This window comes from Monodelphis domestica, chromosome 4 (assembly GCF_027887165.1).
Source record: "Monodelphis domestica isolate mMonDom1 chromosome 4, mMonDom1.pri, whole genome shotgun sequence".
In the NCBI taxonomy this organism is placed as follows: Eukaryota; Metazoa; Chordata; class Mammalia; order Didelphimorphia; family Didelphidae; genus Monodelphis; species Monodelphis domestica.
Window position 1 is genome coordinate 40,581,383 of NC_077230.1, and position 15,963 is coordinate 40,597,345.

Here is a 15,963-nt window from a genome sequence, read left to right on the forward strand (position 1 = left end):
ATGACAGAACAACTGACCAAACATTTCCAATTCTAGACCCAGTACCCTATCTACTACACTACTTCATTGCTGTTACATATTATTTTCATGCATACACCGTATATTTCAGATTTACTTGAGGCTATCATTATATACCAATATACAACTCTTGTCTTTCTGTCTTTGAAGAGGCTATCATCCGTGTCTGAAAAGCACCCTTTCCTCACCTCAAACTTGTAGAATCCCTAAGTTCTTTCAAGGTTAGCCTCTAATACTACCAGATAAACTTGCAGGATGTCTATTCTAATTATCCCTGACTTTAGTGCCAACTCCCACTCTCCCAAATGAAATTACTCTGTATATATTTGTATCAGAATATATATTATGTATACCCAGTTTTCTACTCTTAACTTTCCTCCATTTGCCCAAAACAAAACTTGATCCCAAATTGCTCCAAGGCACTTAACATATCATTAGCATCCCATTTACAATGTGGTTTGCTCCCCTCCCCGGGCAGAGTGAACCATGGGGAAAGCCAAGGAGACCAAGTAGACTATGAGGAAAGCAAAGGCAGTTCCCTGGAAATGACAGGACAACAACTGTACAAACAAACAAACTCCTCTTTAGTAACTAATCCAGATAAAATGCATTTTTAAAAACCTACATCTTTGCTTACCTTGCCTTACTTACTATATTATCTAGCTAATGTCTATAGCCTCTCTGGGATTACATTCTTTTATTTTAAAAAAAATGTATTTCTTTGCAGTGGAGTCAGTCTGAGCCATCAATCAAGTCTTTGAACAAGACCCAGTCAGTATTGCCCACATCATTTCTGGGCACCACTCCCTGCCAATAGAATGTAAAAGTTAGAGATTGCTTTATTTTTCAACCTCAGTACTAAGGAAGATGGTTGGTGTTTGCTGAATTAAACAAAATGTCCTTTTTGGTTTGCACTACTTCAGTTAGTGTGTTTACTGCACTCCTGATTTTGTCTGCTATCCTCCAACAATTCCTATGTCTTCCTGTGTTTCTCTGAATTCCTCATATGCATCATTTCTTACAATGCAATAACATTTTATTACACTTACATTCCATTAGAAGCAGCATGGAGTAGTAGATCTGACAGGCTGCCTTAAAACTAGGAAGACCTGAGTTCAAATCCTACATCTGGCACATACTTTGTGACCCTACACAAGACACAATCTCTCATTGCTCAAGACAACTCTCTAAGACTATAAATAGAAGAGAAGGCACTAACTTGGATTAATTGGCAGAAAGTTTCTTATACTATAGAAATCATGGTTCAGTACCTCTCCCTATTATATACCTCAGTTTGCTCTGGTGTTTGCTAAGTGATGAATTTCCACTAAATTTTTAGGATTTTTACTGCACAAAAATCATTGTTAAGAAAATTCCTTCCTTCCTTCCTTCCTTCCTTCCTTCCTTCCTTCCTTCCTTCCTTCCTTCCTTCCTTCCTTCCTTCCTTCCTTCCTTCCTTCCTTCCTTCCTTCCTTCCTTCCCTCCTTCCTGTCTGCCTCCTTAGCACTAATAGTGAGGTCTTTTGAGATAAATAATATTAATAGAGGGGAGCTAGGTGGCTTAGTGGATTGAGAGCCAGGCCAAGAGATGGGAGGTACTGGGTTCAAATTTGAACAGACACTTCTTCCCTGTGTGATCCTGGGGCAAATTACTTAACTCCCCATTGCCTAGCCCTTACTACTCTTCTACTTTGGAACCAATATATAGAATTGATTCTAAGGCAGAAAGTAAAGGTTTAATTTTTTTTAAAAACTAAAGAATATTAACAAGTTTGGTGATATTTTTTGAATAATTGTTTTCTAGAATAATTAATTCACAGCTCTGTCAACAATATATTCTTGTGTACATCATCCCACAGCACTGCCAACACCAACTATTTTCAGGTTTTTATCATTTTAGCCAATTTGATGGGTATGAGGTGAATAGTAATTCTTAATTTGCATTTGAACTATTAGTAATTTAGAACAATCTTTTATGCTACTTTTGATGTTTTTCTGCCTCTTTCCAAGCCACACAATTGCCCATGCTTTGGAATCAGGCATTTTATTTTTTGCAACCTTTACAAAGAGGAAGTAATTAGTCTGCTTTATTGTTCGCTATCTGGCGTGAAAGTTTATTTTATTGTTGTCTTTCTCCTAAAGCCCCAATACTCCAAAGCCTCATTGTAACATGGCCTGAGGACCAGCTTGGTGATGTAGGGAGGCTGGTTATTACCAGGCTGGCTTCAGAGTGATGCCCTTGTAACCAGGCTTATGTGAGTCACCACACATTAGAAACTAATATGCAGGCGGTTCCCAATTTACAAGAATGTATCTATCTTTATAATATATTGAGTCAGACAGAACAAATTTTAATGAAACTTTGAAGAGGAGTTCTCTGGGGTATCTTTGCAAGCAATCATTTACAATTCTGCAGAAATGAAAGATGAATTATTAAATAAATTTCTCTCATATTGGCACAGAAGTGATGGACTATGGGAGTAGAATGTTGATTGCCATTTATTGTTCAGTCGTCTGACTCTTTTATCCCATTTGGGATTTTTTTGGGGGGCCAAGATATTAGAATGGTTAGTAATTTCCTTCTTTAGCTCATTTTATAGATGAGGAAACTGAGGCAAACAGGGTGAAGTGACTTGTCCAGGGTCAAACAGCTAGTGTCAGAGGTCAGATTTTAACTCAGGACAATGAATCTTCCGGCATTCTATCCACTGTGCTATCTAGCTGCCCTTGATTATGGGTATAGAATCTCAAAGACATGGTTGACATGTTACAACTCTGGGAGCTGGGTATTACTATTACTTTCATTTTATAGACGAGGAAACTGGGACAAACAGAGATGAAGTGATTAGCTCAAGGGAGACACAGCTAAAACGAATCTGAGGCTGGATTATAGCAGATTAGTTAGTTTAAAAGAAAAGTTATAGGGGGCAATAGCTACATAGGTCAGAGGATTCCTGGGTTCAAATCTGGCCTCAGATACTTCCCAGCTGTGTGACCCTGAGCAAGTCACTTAACTCCTGTTGTCTAGTCCTTATTACTCTTCTGCCTTAGAATTAATACATAGTACTGATTCTAAGACAAAAGGTAAGGGTTTTTTTAAAAAAAGAAAAGAAAATGAGGGGGCAACGGTAGCAGGTTGGTGTCTCAGTGGATAGAGAACCAGGTCTGAAGAAGGGAGGAACTGGGTTCAAATCAGAGCTTAAAAAATAAAAGAAAATACTAGGTATTTACTAACAAAAACTGATCTGGAAATCTGGCCTAAAGATACTTCTAGCTATGTGACCCTGAGCAAGTCACTTAACTTCCAATGGCTAGCCTTTACCACTCTTCTGCCTTTGAACCAATCACAGTATTGATTCAAGACTAAAGATATAGGGCAGCTGAGTGGCTCAGTGGATTGAGAGCCAGACCTAGAGACAGAAGGTCCTGGGTTTAATCTGATATCAGACACTTCTTAGCTTTGTGACCTTAGGCAAGTCACTTAAACCCAATTGCCTAGCCCTTAAAGATAGATCTTCTGCCTTAGAACCAATATACAGTATTGATTCTAAGATGAAAGGCAAAGGTTTAAAATAAATAAACAAATGAATGAATGAATAAAGACTGAAGGTAAAGGTTTAAAAAAAAAGGAATTCTGCGCACCAGGAAAGAAATTTTTGAGATTAATAGTTTTTTAAAACAGAAATATCATGCCATGAAAATATATAACAGAAAACAAATAAGATAGAATCATAGAAGTGTCAAGGCAAGTATGCTTTAAGAAAACTGGCAAAATAAAACACGCAGAGCTGAAATGAGCTGAGCTGAAACTTCTATCCATCCATCTTCCCTTCTAGTAGCAGTTAAAATCCCAAATGTTCTATTTAACATATGGACTGATTTACCACAAGAAACATTTAAAGAGGTAGAAAGACTAATGTCATAAATAAATGAGCATTCAGACGCCTACAAAAGATACAAGTAGATTTTGAAATAAATCCATTAATATAATCTTCTAAAAGAGTCAGAAGAGTGAGGTTTTTCATTCCTTGCTGTGTTGAAAATGTGTCTTGCTCTGGTTTCCCTGATACTACCCCTCCCTCCCCCAAGGTAGCATAGTAAGTTTATATAGTATAAGGTAATAATTGTATGAAGTAAGATTGTGAAGGGGAACTTAGAAGTCATTAGCAAACTGTCCCATAAATTAAGGAAGCATAACAGTTATTTACAAACTGTCTCATAAATTAGAGAAGCACAGGAGCCACCGGCAAAACCTTATAAATAAAGGTCATATCTTGAGACTACTTGGTAAATAAGAAGAAGCCATCAGCCCCTCAGATGAATCCCAGATATGTGCAATGACTGGCAAAATACCCACAAAGCATCACACTACAGAACTAGCCCTAAAATGTGGCTGATAACCTTGAGACAATACATATATGTTAATAACCTAAGACAAAGGCAGCAAGAACATGACAACAAAGGAAAGTAATGAATGCTGGAGGGGATGTGGCAAAGTTGGGACATTAATGCATTGTTGGTAGAGTTCTGAATTGATCCTGAATTCTGGAGGGCAATTTGGAACTATGCCCAAAGGGCACTAAAAGACTGTCTGCCCTTTGATCCAGCCTTAGCACTGCTGGGTTTGTACCCCAAAGAGATAATAAGGAAAAAGACATGTACGAGAATATTCATAGCTGCACTCTTTGTGGGGGCAAAAAATTGGAAAATGAGGGAATTCCATTCAATTGGGGGATGACTGAACAAATTGTGGTATATGTTGGTGATGGAATACTATTGTTCTCAAAGGAATAATAAAGTGGAGGGAGACGCAGAGTCAACATGGCAGTCTAGAAGGAGCAGAAGTTCAGACCTCTGAATACCCTTCCTTACCGATCACAAACTGAATGATCCAAGGGGACTGACTGAAAATCAAACCTAACAACAAGACAGAGCCAAGGAACCCTCCTGCTGGACTCAATTCAAAAGGTACATTCCCCCCCAAAGCCAGAATCCAAGAACACTCAGGTTTAAGGGGAAGGCAGAAGGAAGGTCCCAGGACACATCCCCCTACCCACCAAGAGCACTGAGCCTCCAGTGGCATCGGGAACCTCTGGGCAGACAAAGATGCTAGTTTGGAGGGTGTACCTTGCAGGCATGGCTATGTCAAGTTCAGAGTGTTGAACACAGATGGCAGGGAAGGAGCTAGAGAGGGAGCATAGAGCTGGCAGCCTGGCCAGAGCTCTGGAGATCCTCCATATTTGCTCCAGCCTTCCAGGTTTGGCCTCAGAGCATACCCAGCCCAACCCAGCTAAACTTAATCCCATTAAAAGTCTTCAGAACTCAGGGAAGCCCAGACTCCACACCCCTCCCTTATTGACTGCTGGACTTTAATCCAATCAAAAGGCTCCAGAGGACAGGGAAGCTCAAACCCCAAAAACCTTCCCCCAGAGACTGAACCCAGAGATCTGTCAAAGCTCCAAGAGGGGAGACTGACAGAAGCCCCCAAAACCAAAAAATGAGAGGAGCAAGAGCACAGACAAATACGGGGAGCAAAGAAAGGGTGAATATGAGCAAACAACAGAAAAAGAAGAACAAAATTACAATAGACAGCTTCTATACAGTGAATGGAACAGAGGGGGAGGGATCAGCAAAAGATAAATCAGAAATCCCAGTGAATTGGATACAGGCTTTGGAAGAACTCAAAATGCAATTCAAAACACAATTAAGAGAGGCTGAAGACAATTGGGAAAAGAACTTAAAAACTAAGATAAGTCATCTGGAAACAGAGGTACTTGAATTAAAACAAGAAAATAGTGTCTTGAAAGCCAAAATCAACCAGCTTGAAAATGAGGCAAAGGAGATGAAAGATGAGGTAAAGAGGATGAAAGATGACCTCCATAGAAAATCAGACAAGAAAGAGAAGGATGACCAAAAAGCCAGGGAAGAAATCCAGTCTTTAAGAACAAGAATACAACAATTAGAATCAAGTTACCTCCCAAGGCGGCAGGACACTATAAAACAAAATCAAAAGAATGAAAAAATTGAGGAAAATATGAAGCATCTCATTCACAAAATGGAGGATTTAGAAAATCATTCAAGGAGAGACAATTTAAGAATCATTGGTCTACCAGAAGACCATGACAAAAGAAAAAGTCTGGACACAATACTACAGAAAATTATTCAGGAAAACTGTCCCAATATCCTAGAATGTGAAGGGAAAATGAAGATTGAAAGAATCCACAGATCACCTCCTGTACATAATCCCCAACTGACAACTCCTTGGAATGTTATAGCCAAATTCAAGAACTATCAGACCAAAGAAAAGATATTACAAGCTGCCAAGAAGAAGTCATTCAGATACCATGGAACCACAGTGAGGATAATGCAGGATCTGGCTGCATCCACACTGAAGGACCGAAAGGCATGGAATATGATATTCCAGAAAGCAAGGGAACTAGGTCTACAACCAAGAATCAACTACCCAGCAAAACTGACTATATTCTTACAGGGGAAAGTATGGTCATTCAACAAAACAGAAGAATTTCAAGAATTTGTAAAGAAAAACCAGACCTGAACAGAAAATTTGATGCCCAAGCATAGAACTCAAGAGAATCATCAAAAGGTAATTAAAAAAAGGGGGGGGGGGACAAAACAAAACAAACACCCGCCCCCTTTTTTAAAGAGACTCAATAAGTTAAAATGTTATGTATCCCTATAAGAAAAGAGGGCATTGGTACCTCTTAAAAATAAAATAAAATAAAGTGGAGGAATTCCATGGAAACTGGAATGACCTCTAGGAATTGATGTAGAGTGAGAGGAGCAGAACCAGGAGAACACTGTACACAGAGACTGATACACTGTGATATAATCGAATGTAATGGACTTCTCCATTAGTGGCAATGCAGTGACCCTGAACAACCTGGAGGGATCTATGAGAAAGAAAACTATCCACATTCAGAAGAAACACCATGGGAGTAAAAACACAGAAGAAAAATAATTGCTTGAATACATGGGTCGAAGGGATATGGCTGGGGATGTAGACTCTGAATGAACATCCTAGTGCAAACACCAACAACATGGAAATGGTTTCTAATCAAGGACACATGTAATACCCAATGAAATTGTGCATAGGCTATGGGAGGGATGGGAGTAGGGGAGGGAAGAATAGAATATGATTTCTGTAACCAAGGAATATTGTTTGTAATTGACCAAATAAAATAAAAAAAAAAAGAGTATGCCTTGCTTCTAGTTACCCCATCTGTGAATGAGCATGGCACAATGAACTTCAGATCCTCCCATAGCATATTTCTTTCCTTATTTGGTTGTAATAAATAACTTAGTGCTTCTATATTTTATTTCCAATGAACAAATTACTTGTTCTAGAACTTATTAATTGTGTGACCTTGGGTAAGTTATTGGAAAACTTTCTAAGTTTTTGTTTGCTTATCTATAAAAAGGAGATAAGAATACTTATAACTACCCACCTCTTAGGCTTACTGGTAAAGAATGAGTCAGGAAGTAGTTAAACAAAGCATTCTAAAGAATATGAGGTGTTTTAAGAATTTGGAAAAATAGCATTTTGGAGAACTGATCAATAACATGTATAGATAGATGCAGTTTACAGAATGGCAAGATGTACATAATAGAGGAATGCTCAAGCGAAAAAAAAATTTTTAAACCCTTACCTCCCATCTTAGACTCAATATTGTGTCTTGCTCCCAAGGCAAAAGAGCATGGATTTAGGGCCTGGCTCTCAATCCACTGCGCCACCTAGCTGGCCCTCAAGTCAAATTTTAAAACACAAATTAATTAACTAGCAGTGAGCAAGAGTGACTGGGGTTATAGTCTGAACTCACTTTAAGAAAAATTCCATTGTTCCTTTAATTTTGTTTTTGTTTGCACTAGAGGCTGACATTCTAGTCAGAGAAGGCCTTGTCACCCCAAAGTCTTCTTTGTTCAATGTATTACTGGTGGTAGTTGACCATGTTTATCATAACTATTTGCTAAGAAGCACAGAGAAAACAATGCCATTAAACTTTGCCACAAACAAAATTTTTAAAAAGGAGAAAAGAGCAGAAGAGGAGCAATGGGAAAGCATCCTAATGAAAATCTTAATGGAAAAGCATAATGCCATGAAGGGGTTCCTTTAAAAGCATTTGAATGGCATCCTAGGACAGATCAAAACAGACTTGTAAATAAGAATCTCACTTTTACTGGCTGGTAAATATCTTTTACTAGTCCAGTTTTCTACATCAGTCATCAAATCAATAGATTCCATCCAGATTTCTTTTTCTCTTTACTCTGCCTCCTTGGTTATTGTCTTAGTGAAAACAAACACTTAGTCATATATGTCCCCTTCCCTCCCCTCTCAGAGCCTTCAACCAGCCTAGTCCATACCACCTCATCTGGACCGTACAACAGCTTTCTAAATGATCTCCCTTGTCTCAACCCTCTCCTCCATTCAGCTGCCAAAGCCAATTTCTTACACACGAGTTTGATCATGCCACATCATCGCCCTACTGCCCATTGAACGCCATTGCCTACCTATTACATTCAAGATCCAATTAAAAAAAAAGATTTTACATTGAAAGCTCTCTTCCAAATTTCATTACACTTTGTCACCCCATCCCCACATACTCTACAAGCCAGTTACACTGGCTGACATGCATTTTCTCCCTCAAAATATTCCATCTCCCAACTCGGAGCATGTCTAGAATGTTCTCCCTCTTCACCACCACTTCATAGCTTCCCTGGCTCTCTTCAGAACTTAAAGTCCACCTTTCTACAGGACACTGTCCTGATCCTTTCCCACTGCTAGTGACTCAGAGACTGCCTTCCATTTACACTGATTGTCTTGTATGTATAATCATTTGCACATTTTTCAGCACATTAGGCTAGGAACTCCTTGAGAGCACAGATTAATTTTTTGCCTTTCTTTATAATCTCAGAGTTTAACACTTAGTAGTTACATAAAGTTTGTTGATTAACCATCTGGCACAAAAGCTTTCCCACCAATTTGCTTTTTTAACAAAGATGTAGTAGAAAAGGTAAGACATTTTTACTTAGATATTGCAGGAGAGGAATGTCTCTTGGTTGCTGGAGAATCAGATTTTCTTAATGGAGATCCAAGGCCATATGTGGCTGCTGGGGTTCGCTTTTCTTTCTTTGTTTTCTCAACCTACAGAAGAAGGAAAGAACATTAATGTCTAAGCCCTGTGAGATCTTTTATTTGGGCTACTTTTAAAATATTGCAACTACAACACTTTTTTTTAATTTAGAAAATTTTTCCATGGTTACATGATTCATGATTCTCTGCCCCACCTCCCCACTCTTAGCTTCCCCCTCCTGAAGCTGACAAGCAGTTCCACTGGGTTATACAAGCGATAACATTTTAAAAAACAACCTTTCTGGGGGCAGCTGGGTATCTCAGTGGATGGAGATCCAGGCCCAAGAGACGGGAAACCTGGGTTCAAATCTGACCTCAGACACTTCCTAGCTATGTGACCCTGGGGGAGTCACTTAACCCCCATTGCCTAGCCCTTACCACTCTTCTGCCTTGGAACCAATACACAATCTTGATTCTAAGATGGAAGGTAAGGGTTTAAAGAACCAATTTTCTCTTCTATCTTAGAATCTGATATTAAGTCGTTTCTGAGGCAGAAACACAGTAAGAGCTATAGGTAATTAGGGCTAAATGACTTGTCTAGAGTTACCTACAACTAGGAAGTGTTTGAGACCAGATTTGAAGTCAGAATCTGCCATCCACAGGGCTGTGGCTTTATCCACAGTGAGCTACTTAGCTGTCCCTAAAGTTTACTTTCAAGGGATCATTTCATAAGCTTTATAGGTTTCCAAATTATAAACTGTGTAAAGGGTGGCTACTGAAATCAGCCACCACAGTAGGATGATGGCAGACTGCTCTAAAAATAGGAAAAAGAAAAGTGTTTTATATGAAACTTGGGAACAAATTCACTCTGCACAGTCCTTGCAAATGAAAGAGTATTGTAGCTCATTTTCAGTTGACAGGGCACATGATAACTGGAAAAGAGCACTGGGCTTAGGTTTATAAACTACGAAGCCAATCTTCATGATTGGGTTCATAGTTTATAGACCTAGCTATAATCTTGGCCAAGTCATGGCTACTTCATGATCATAGTATTCAGAGCTGAAGTGGAGGGGAGGGTAAAGGGGCAGCATTTCTATTAATCCTCTCTTTTTATAGATGAGGAAACTAAGGCCCCCAAGGCAATGACTAGCCCAAAGTCATGTGGCTAGCGCTCTTTGTGGTGGCATAAAAAATGGAAAATGAGGGGATGCCTTTCGATTGGGGAATGACTGAACAAATTGTGGTATATGTTGGTGATGGAATATTATTGTGCTGAAAGGAATAATAAACTGGAGGATTTCATGTGAGCTGGAACAACCTCCAGAAATTGATGCAGAGTGAGAGGAGCAGAACCAGGAGAACATTGTATACAGATATAGATACACCGTGATACTGTATAATGGACTTCTCTACTAGCAGCAATGCAATGATTCAGGAGAATTCTGAGCAACTTATGAGAAAGCATACTACCCACATCCAGAGAAAGAACTGTGGGAGCAGAAACACAGAAGAAAAACAACTTCTTGATCACATGGGTCAATGGAGATATGACTGGGGATGTAGACTCTAAATGATCACCCTGGTGCAAATGTTAAACATGGAAATAGGTCTTGATCAATGACATATGTAAAACCCAGTGGAATTGCATGTCAGCTACAGGAGGGGGTTAGAGGAGGGGAGGGAAATAACATGAATCATGTAACCATAGAAAAATTTTCTTAATCAATTAAATAAAATTTAAAAATAATAATACTGTTTTAACTTTAAAAAAAGCCAAAGTCATGTGGCTAGTTAATAAAAATGCTGGGTATTGAACCTATGCCTTCTTATTTCAAATTTGGTACTCTTATTCACTGTAATAAGCTATCTTTCCACAGTAACTGTAAAATAACATATATGTATATTATATATATAAAAATCATATTTATGATCACATAATCATATTCTTTCCTCAGAAAGAGAATTCTAAATTAGGAGAAAAAATACCATGTACTGACACTTGTTTAGCCATCCAGTAAAAACATAAATTTTCCTTCTCTCAATAAAAAGATTTCTCTGTGACCAGGCAATATAGATCAAAGGCCTAACACACCTGCCCATTCTATGGGAAGACTGATAACAAGCAGAGCAAAAAGATATAAAAAGTCACCAGGAAAAAAATTATGGTTGGGTGAAAATATAGTGACCATAACCTTCAAGAAAGTCAGTCATAAATTCTTCCATAAAATACATAATAGAATGATTAGGGAGTGTTACTGTTCCCTTGCTCCATAATTACCCACTCCTTAACCCTTAAAAATAGCCTATATCTCCCTCCTCCAAAGAGAGCTGTGCTAATCTACTCTGTCTCTTACCAACACATTTCCTAATCTCTCTCTCTATCTCCCTCCCTTCTCTCCCTCTATCTGTCTGTCTCAGTCTGTCTGTCTTTCTCTCTCACACACACACCACCACCATCACCACTTTCAACACAAATTTACACAAAAGAATTTCATTTCTTACTGAGGAGCTAAGGAAGGTGTGCTAGGCTAGGACAATGAGAAACTATACTGGGCTAGGACCAGTTTTTAATGCCCCTGCTACTTGCTAACTATCTGATCTTGGCCAAGTCTCATTATCTCTATGGGACCGTTTTCTCATTTATAAAAATGAAGAAACTGGATTTGATGCTATCTTTTTTTTTAACTTGATTAGTACAATTGTGATGTTAAGTCAGGTAGGGGTTTTTTTGCTCTTTTCATTTACTATAAAATTGTGTATATCATTTTCCTGAATTTGCAGATTTTCTTCCATTTACATCACCTAAGTTCCCCATTCATTCCTCCCCTCTTTCAAAGAGCCATCATTTATAATGAAAAAAATTTTTGTAAAAAAAAAAATTAGAGGAAGAAAAAAATAATTAAAAGTAGTGATCATATTGAGAAAAAGGAGTTGGGGTAGGTGCTTTCTCCTATTAATTATTTGGGGAGAGCTTGTTCTCTGTTCTTTTGCAACATTCATTCTTTCTAACCTTTACCTTCTGTATTACCAACATATTTATAACAAATCTGAGTTGTTAAAAGTAACAATTCTAAGACAGAAAGACAGGGGCTGGGCAAACAGGGTTAAGTGACTTGCCCAGGGTCACACAACTTGGAGCAACATTCATTTTTGACTTCTGATACTTGTTTTTGCGTGTATTTGTGCATGTATTATGCATAATGAGTATATATGTATACCCATCCATATACATGTTGTACATAACACACATAACACACATAAAAGATGTGTATACATGCTTATATGTATTACGTATGTATCTGTATAGAGATAACTATGTCTATTTATCTGGTGATGTCTAAGACTTACTTCCAATTCTCATATTCTATAAGTCTGGGATATTACTGAGCTTAGGAACAGAAAAGTGAACTAGACTTGTGATTTCAATGGTAGAAGAAACTCCTAGGCAAGGAAACTGCCCCTCTCCCAGTGCAGGTTGGCAACTTCTCTTCAGCTGAAGAATCACCCAGCTTTATCTTATTTGAACCTGGCACAGATTCCAGGCTCTAAAAAATAAAATTAGAGTTAAAAATTAAGGAAAGACATATCCTTCAGGTGAAGAGTGAACTAAGTGTTGTCTAGAGCCTTGTTGGTGAACCAATGGCATATGTGCCAGAGCATGCAGGAGGGGGCTTCTCCCTTCTTCCTCTCCATGTGCTCCTGAGGACAATTCTCAGATGACCTGTCCCTCTGTCCAGCAGCCCAATGGGAACATGTCCTCTCTCCCCTGTATGGGATAAGGCGAGGGCTCACATGGGCATGAGGGTTGCAATTAGGGCACTCAGTCTTTAAAAGGTACACCATCATTGGCTAGAGCATTGAGAAATTAGGTGTTTTTCCCAGGGACCCACAAATAGTATGTCAGAGATAAGGCTGGAACCCAGGTCTTTTTGTCTTTGAAATGGGTTCTCAAGTTTGAACTAACTTGAAAATAACAGTGGTTTTGAAAAATGACTGGTTTCAAAATTATGCTGAGAGTCCCTGTTATAAGAGAGCAAAAAGAAAACAACCATTTTATAATTTGGGAGCAAATTCACTGCCCATAGAAACCCTGCAAATAAAGGACTAAAGATAGTTATGATGCAGGGAACTGAAACAGAATGCAAATGTGCGCAAAACTGCATCAGAACACAAACATCATTAAAAAACATGAGACAAAGGAAAGGAATAGCAGGATGACAAATAGGCCAAGAGAAATGCCGTGAAAGGTTATGAGAAAACAGTCTAGAAAAGGGCAATCAACAGATGGATCAAGAAGGAAAGAAGCTCAGGTTGAGAGTAGGGAAGGAGAAGCAGATATAAAAAAATGGGGAATATACTTTATGCTATTAAGCATTCACTGGGTGCTTGCATAAGGAACATTAGTAGTTTATTTGGAGGGAGAAAAAGAAACAAATTTGGGAAGGGCAGTCAAGGTCAAGAGAGGAAAGGATTTGGAAAAACATTGTGAGCAGATGTAAAGGAAGGCAGATAAAAGGTACAGCAAATGAATCAAGGGAAACATGACTAGCAAGTTAAGCCTTTTTGCTTTGGCAAACTGACAAGGATTAAGGAGGACAAATTTTAAGAGGCTGTAGATGGAGAAATGGGAGAACCTGAAGAAACTCTGGATTACATAAGAAAGAGTAGATACCCAGGTAGCACAATGAATAGAGTACCAGGTATAGAGTCTGGAGATCCTGGGTTAAAATCTGTCCTAAGACACTTCCTAGTTGGGTGACCCTGGCCAAGTCATTTAATCCTGATTGCTAGTCCTTGCCACCTTTCTGTCTTAGAATTGATACTAAGACAGAAGGCAAAGGAGAAGGAAGAGAAGGAAGAAGATGAGAAAAGGGAGGAAGAGAAGGAGACTGGAGGTTCTAGGTTAAAATCTACTCTCAGCCATTTCTTAGCAGTATGACCCTGGGCAATCACTTACCCAAATTGCCTAACTCTTACTACTTACTCTTCTTTTTGGAATTGATAGGAAGGAAGGAAGGAAGGAAGGAAGGAAGGAAGGAAGGAAGGAAGGAAGGAAGGAAGGAAGGAAGGAAGGAAGGAAGGAAGGAAGGAAGGAAGGAAGGAAGGAAGGAAGGAAGGAAGGAAGGAAGGAAGGAAGGAAGGAAGGAAGGAAGGAAGGAAGGAAGGAAGGAAGGAAGGAAATTAAGGATTCAGTTTGGTCCTTTGTGAAGTGGAAAGAATGCTATTTTTGAAGCCAGAAGATCTACCACAAGACCATAAGACTAATTCTCAGTCCTTTTTAAACTCACAACTTCTCTAGGCTTTGGTTTCTTTATCTGTAAAAGTAAAATACTGGAGCAGATTGAAGGTGTCAAACTCATAGGCTGCATGCTGCCCAAACTCCTCCAAATCAAAATGTAACTGGGAAAAGTTTGAAAAAAGTAAATAAAAATACAATACAATAGATAACACCAATATGTTGTTTTCTAAGTCAATATGCTAAGTAGGGATTTGTTTTTATTTTAGTTGGACAGCATGAGACTAGATGATCCCTTAAGTCTCTTCCACCTTGATTCTAAGAACTTTGTGCAAGTAAGTCTGGTATCCAATCATTCCTAAAGATTGACCACTCAGCATTGGGAGGCAGCCTAGAAAAAAATTTTCTGCTCCAGCAGGTGCCTATGGATTGTTGATTTAGTCAGATACTATCTGAGTCATCTGTAGGTGGTTCTAAAAGTCTCTAGACATCCATAAAATATAACCCAATCACACAGTAAGTCACATTCAAACTCAGGTTTTCTTGACTCCAAATACAGCAGTGGATACTGTGCTTTCTGACTGTCTCAGAGGTAAATGGAAGAAGGTAAATAGGAAACCAACTTAAAGCTTAGTTCAGTAATAATAATAATAGCAGCAATTAATATTTATAAAATGCTATAGATTGAGGTTTGCAAAGAGATTTAAAGGAATACAGTCAAGATGGTGGATAAGGGACACAGACCCATCTGATCTCTACTGAATTATCTTCCAAAAAACTATAATATAAACTATGAAATGATACCCTCCAAAACCCAAAGCCTCAAAACAAATTCTGAAGCAGCATAACCCACAAAAAGCTAGGATAAAATAAAATTTCAGCCTAAAACAATGTAGAAGGCTGACATGAAAGATCCATAGCACTAGGGTGAAAATGAGGCTCAAAACATTGTAACAGGCCTTGGGGGCAGCTGAATCAGCAGCAAAGGTTTCTGGAGCTTTTGGCCACAGGTTGTAAGGGTGGTTGGACAACTGTTCAGAAGGAGATTCCAGGAGCCCCTTTCCTGGCACTGGGTGCAAGACTCTTGTAACATTGCCCATGTGCAGTTCCAGGTTGCAATCTTGAGTCAGGGACCCAGGATGAGGAGGAGCACTAGCACACACTAGTGCTTCTGGCCACCAGAGGGGACCAGCAAACCCTGGTCACAATTCCAAGGCAGAGAAGAGTGCTTGTGGTTACTTACAGCCCAGAACACATTTGACCTTGGAAGAACTGAAAGCAGATAGATCCTCAGAGCTAAACCTGAAGGCAGCTACACAAAGAACCTGAAGCTTGGAACAGTGATCCCTTTACCACAGTTACAGAGCCCAGCTTTAACAGTATTTTTAAATTAAAATAAAGGGAAAAGACTGAAAAATGACCAAGCAACAACAACAAAAAGAACATCCACATAGAAAGTTACTTTGGTGACAGGGAATACCAAAACATAAACTCAGAAGAAGATAATGAAGTCAATACATCTGCATCCAAAGCCTCCAAGAAAAATGTGAATTGCTCTCAAGCCCAGAAAGAATTAATAAAGGAGCTCAAAAAGGATTTTAAACAATTAAGAGAGGAAGAAG

At 38.8% G+C, this 15,963-nt stretch overlaps 1 protein-coding gene across 15 annotated transcripts in view; it reads right to left on the reverse strand.

The window, feature by feature from the left end:
- The window catches only part of MAP7D2 (MAP7 domain containing 2), a 204,314-nt gene that overhangs the window by 39,774 nt on the left and 148,577 nt on the right, over positions 1–15,963 (reverse strand). For all 15 annotated transcript variants that reach the window (XM_007493443.3, XM_007493444.3, XM_007493442.3 and 12 more), the window contains one exon: positions 9,062–9,177. In XM_007493443.3, the coding sequence (XP_007493505.1) occupies positions 9,062–9,177 (116 nt within the window). The remainder of the gene's footprint in view (positions 1–9,061; positions 9,178–15,963) is intronic.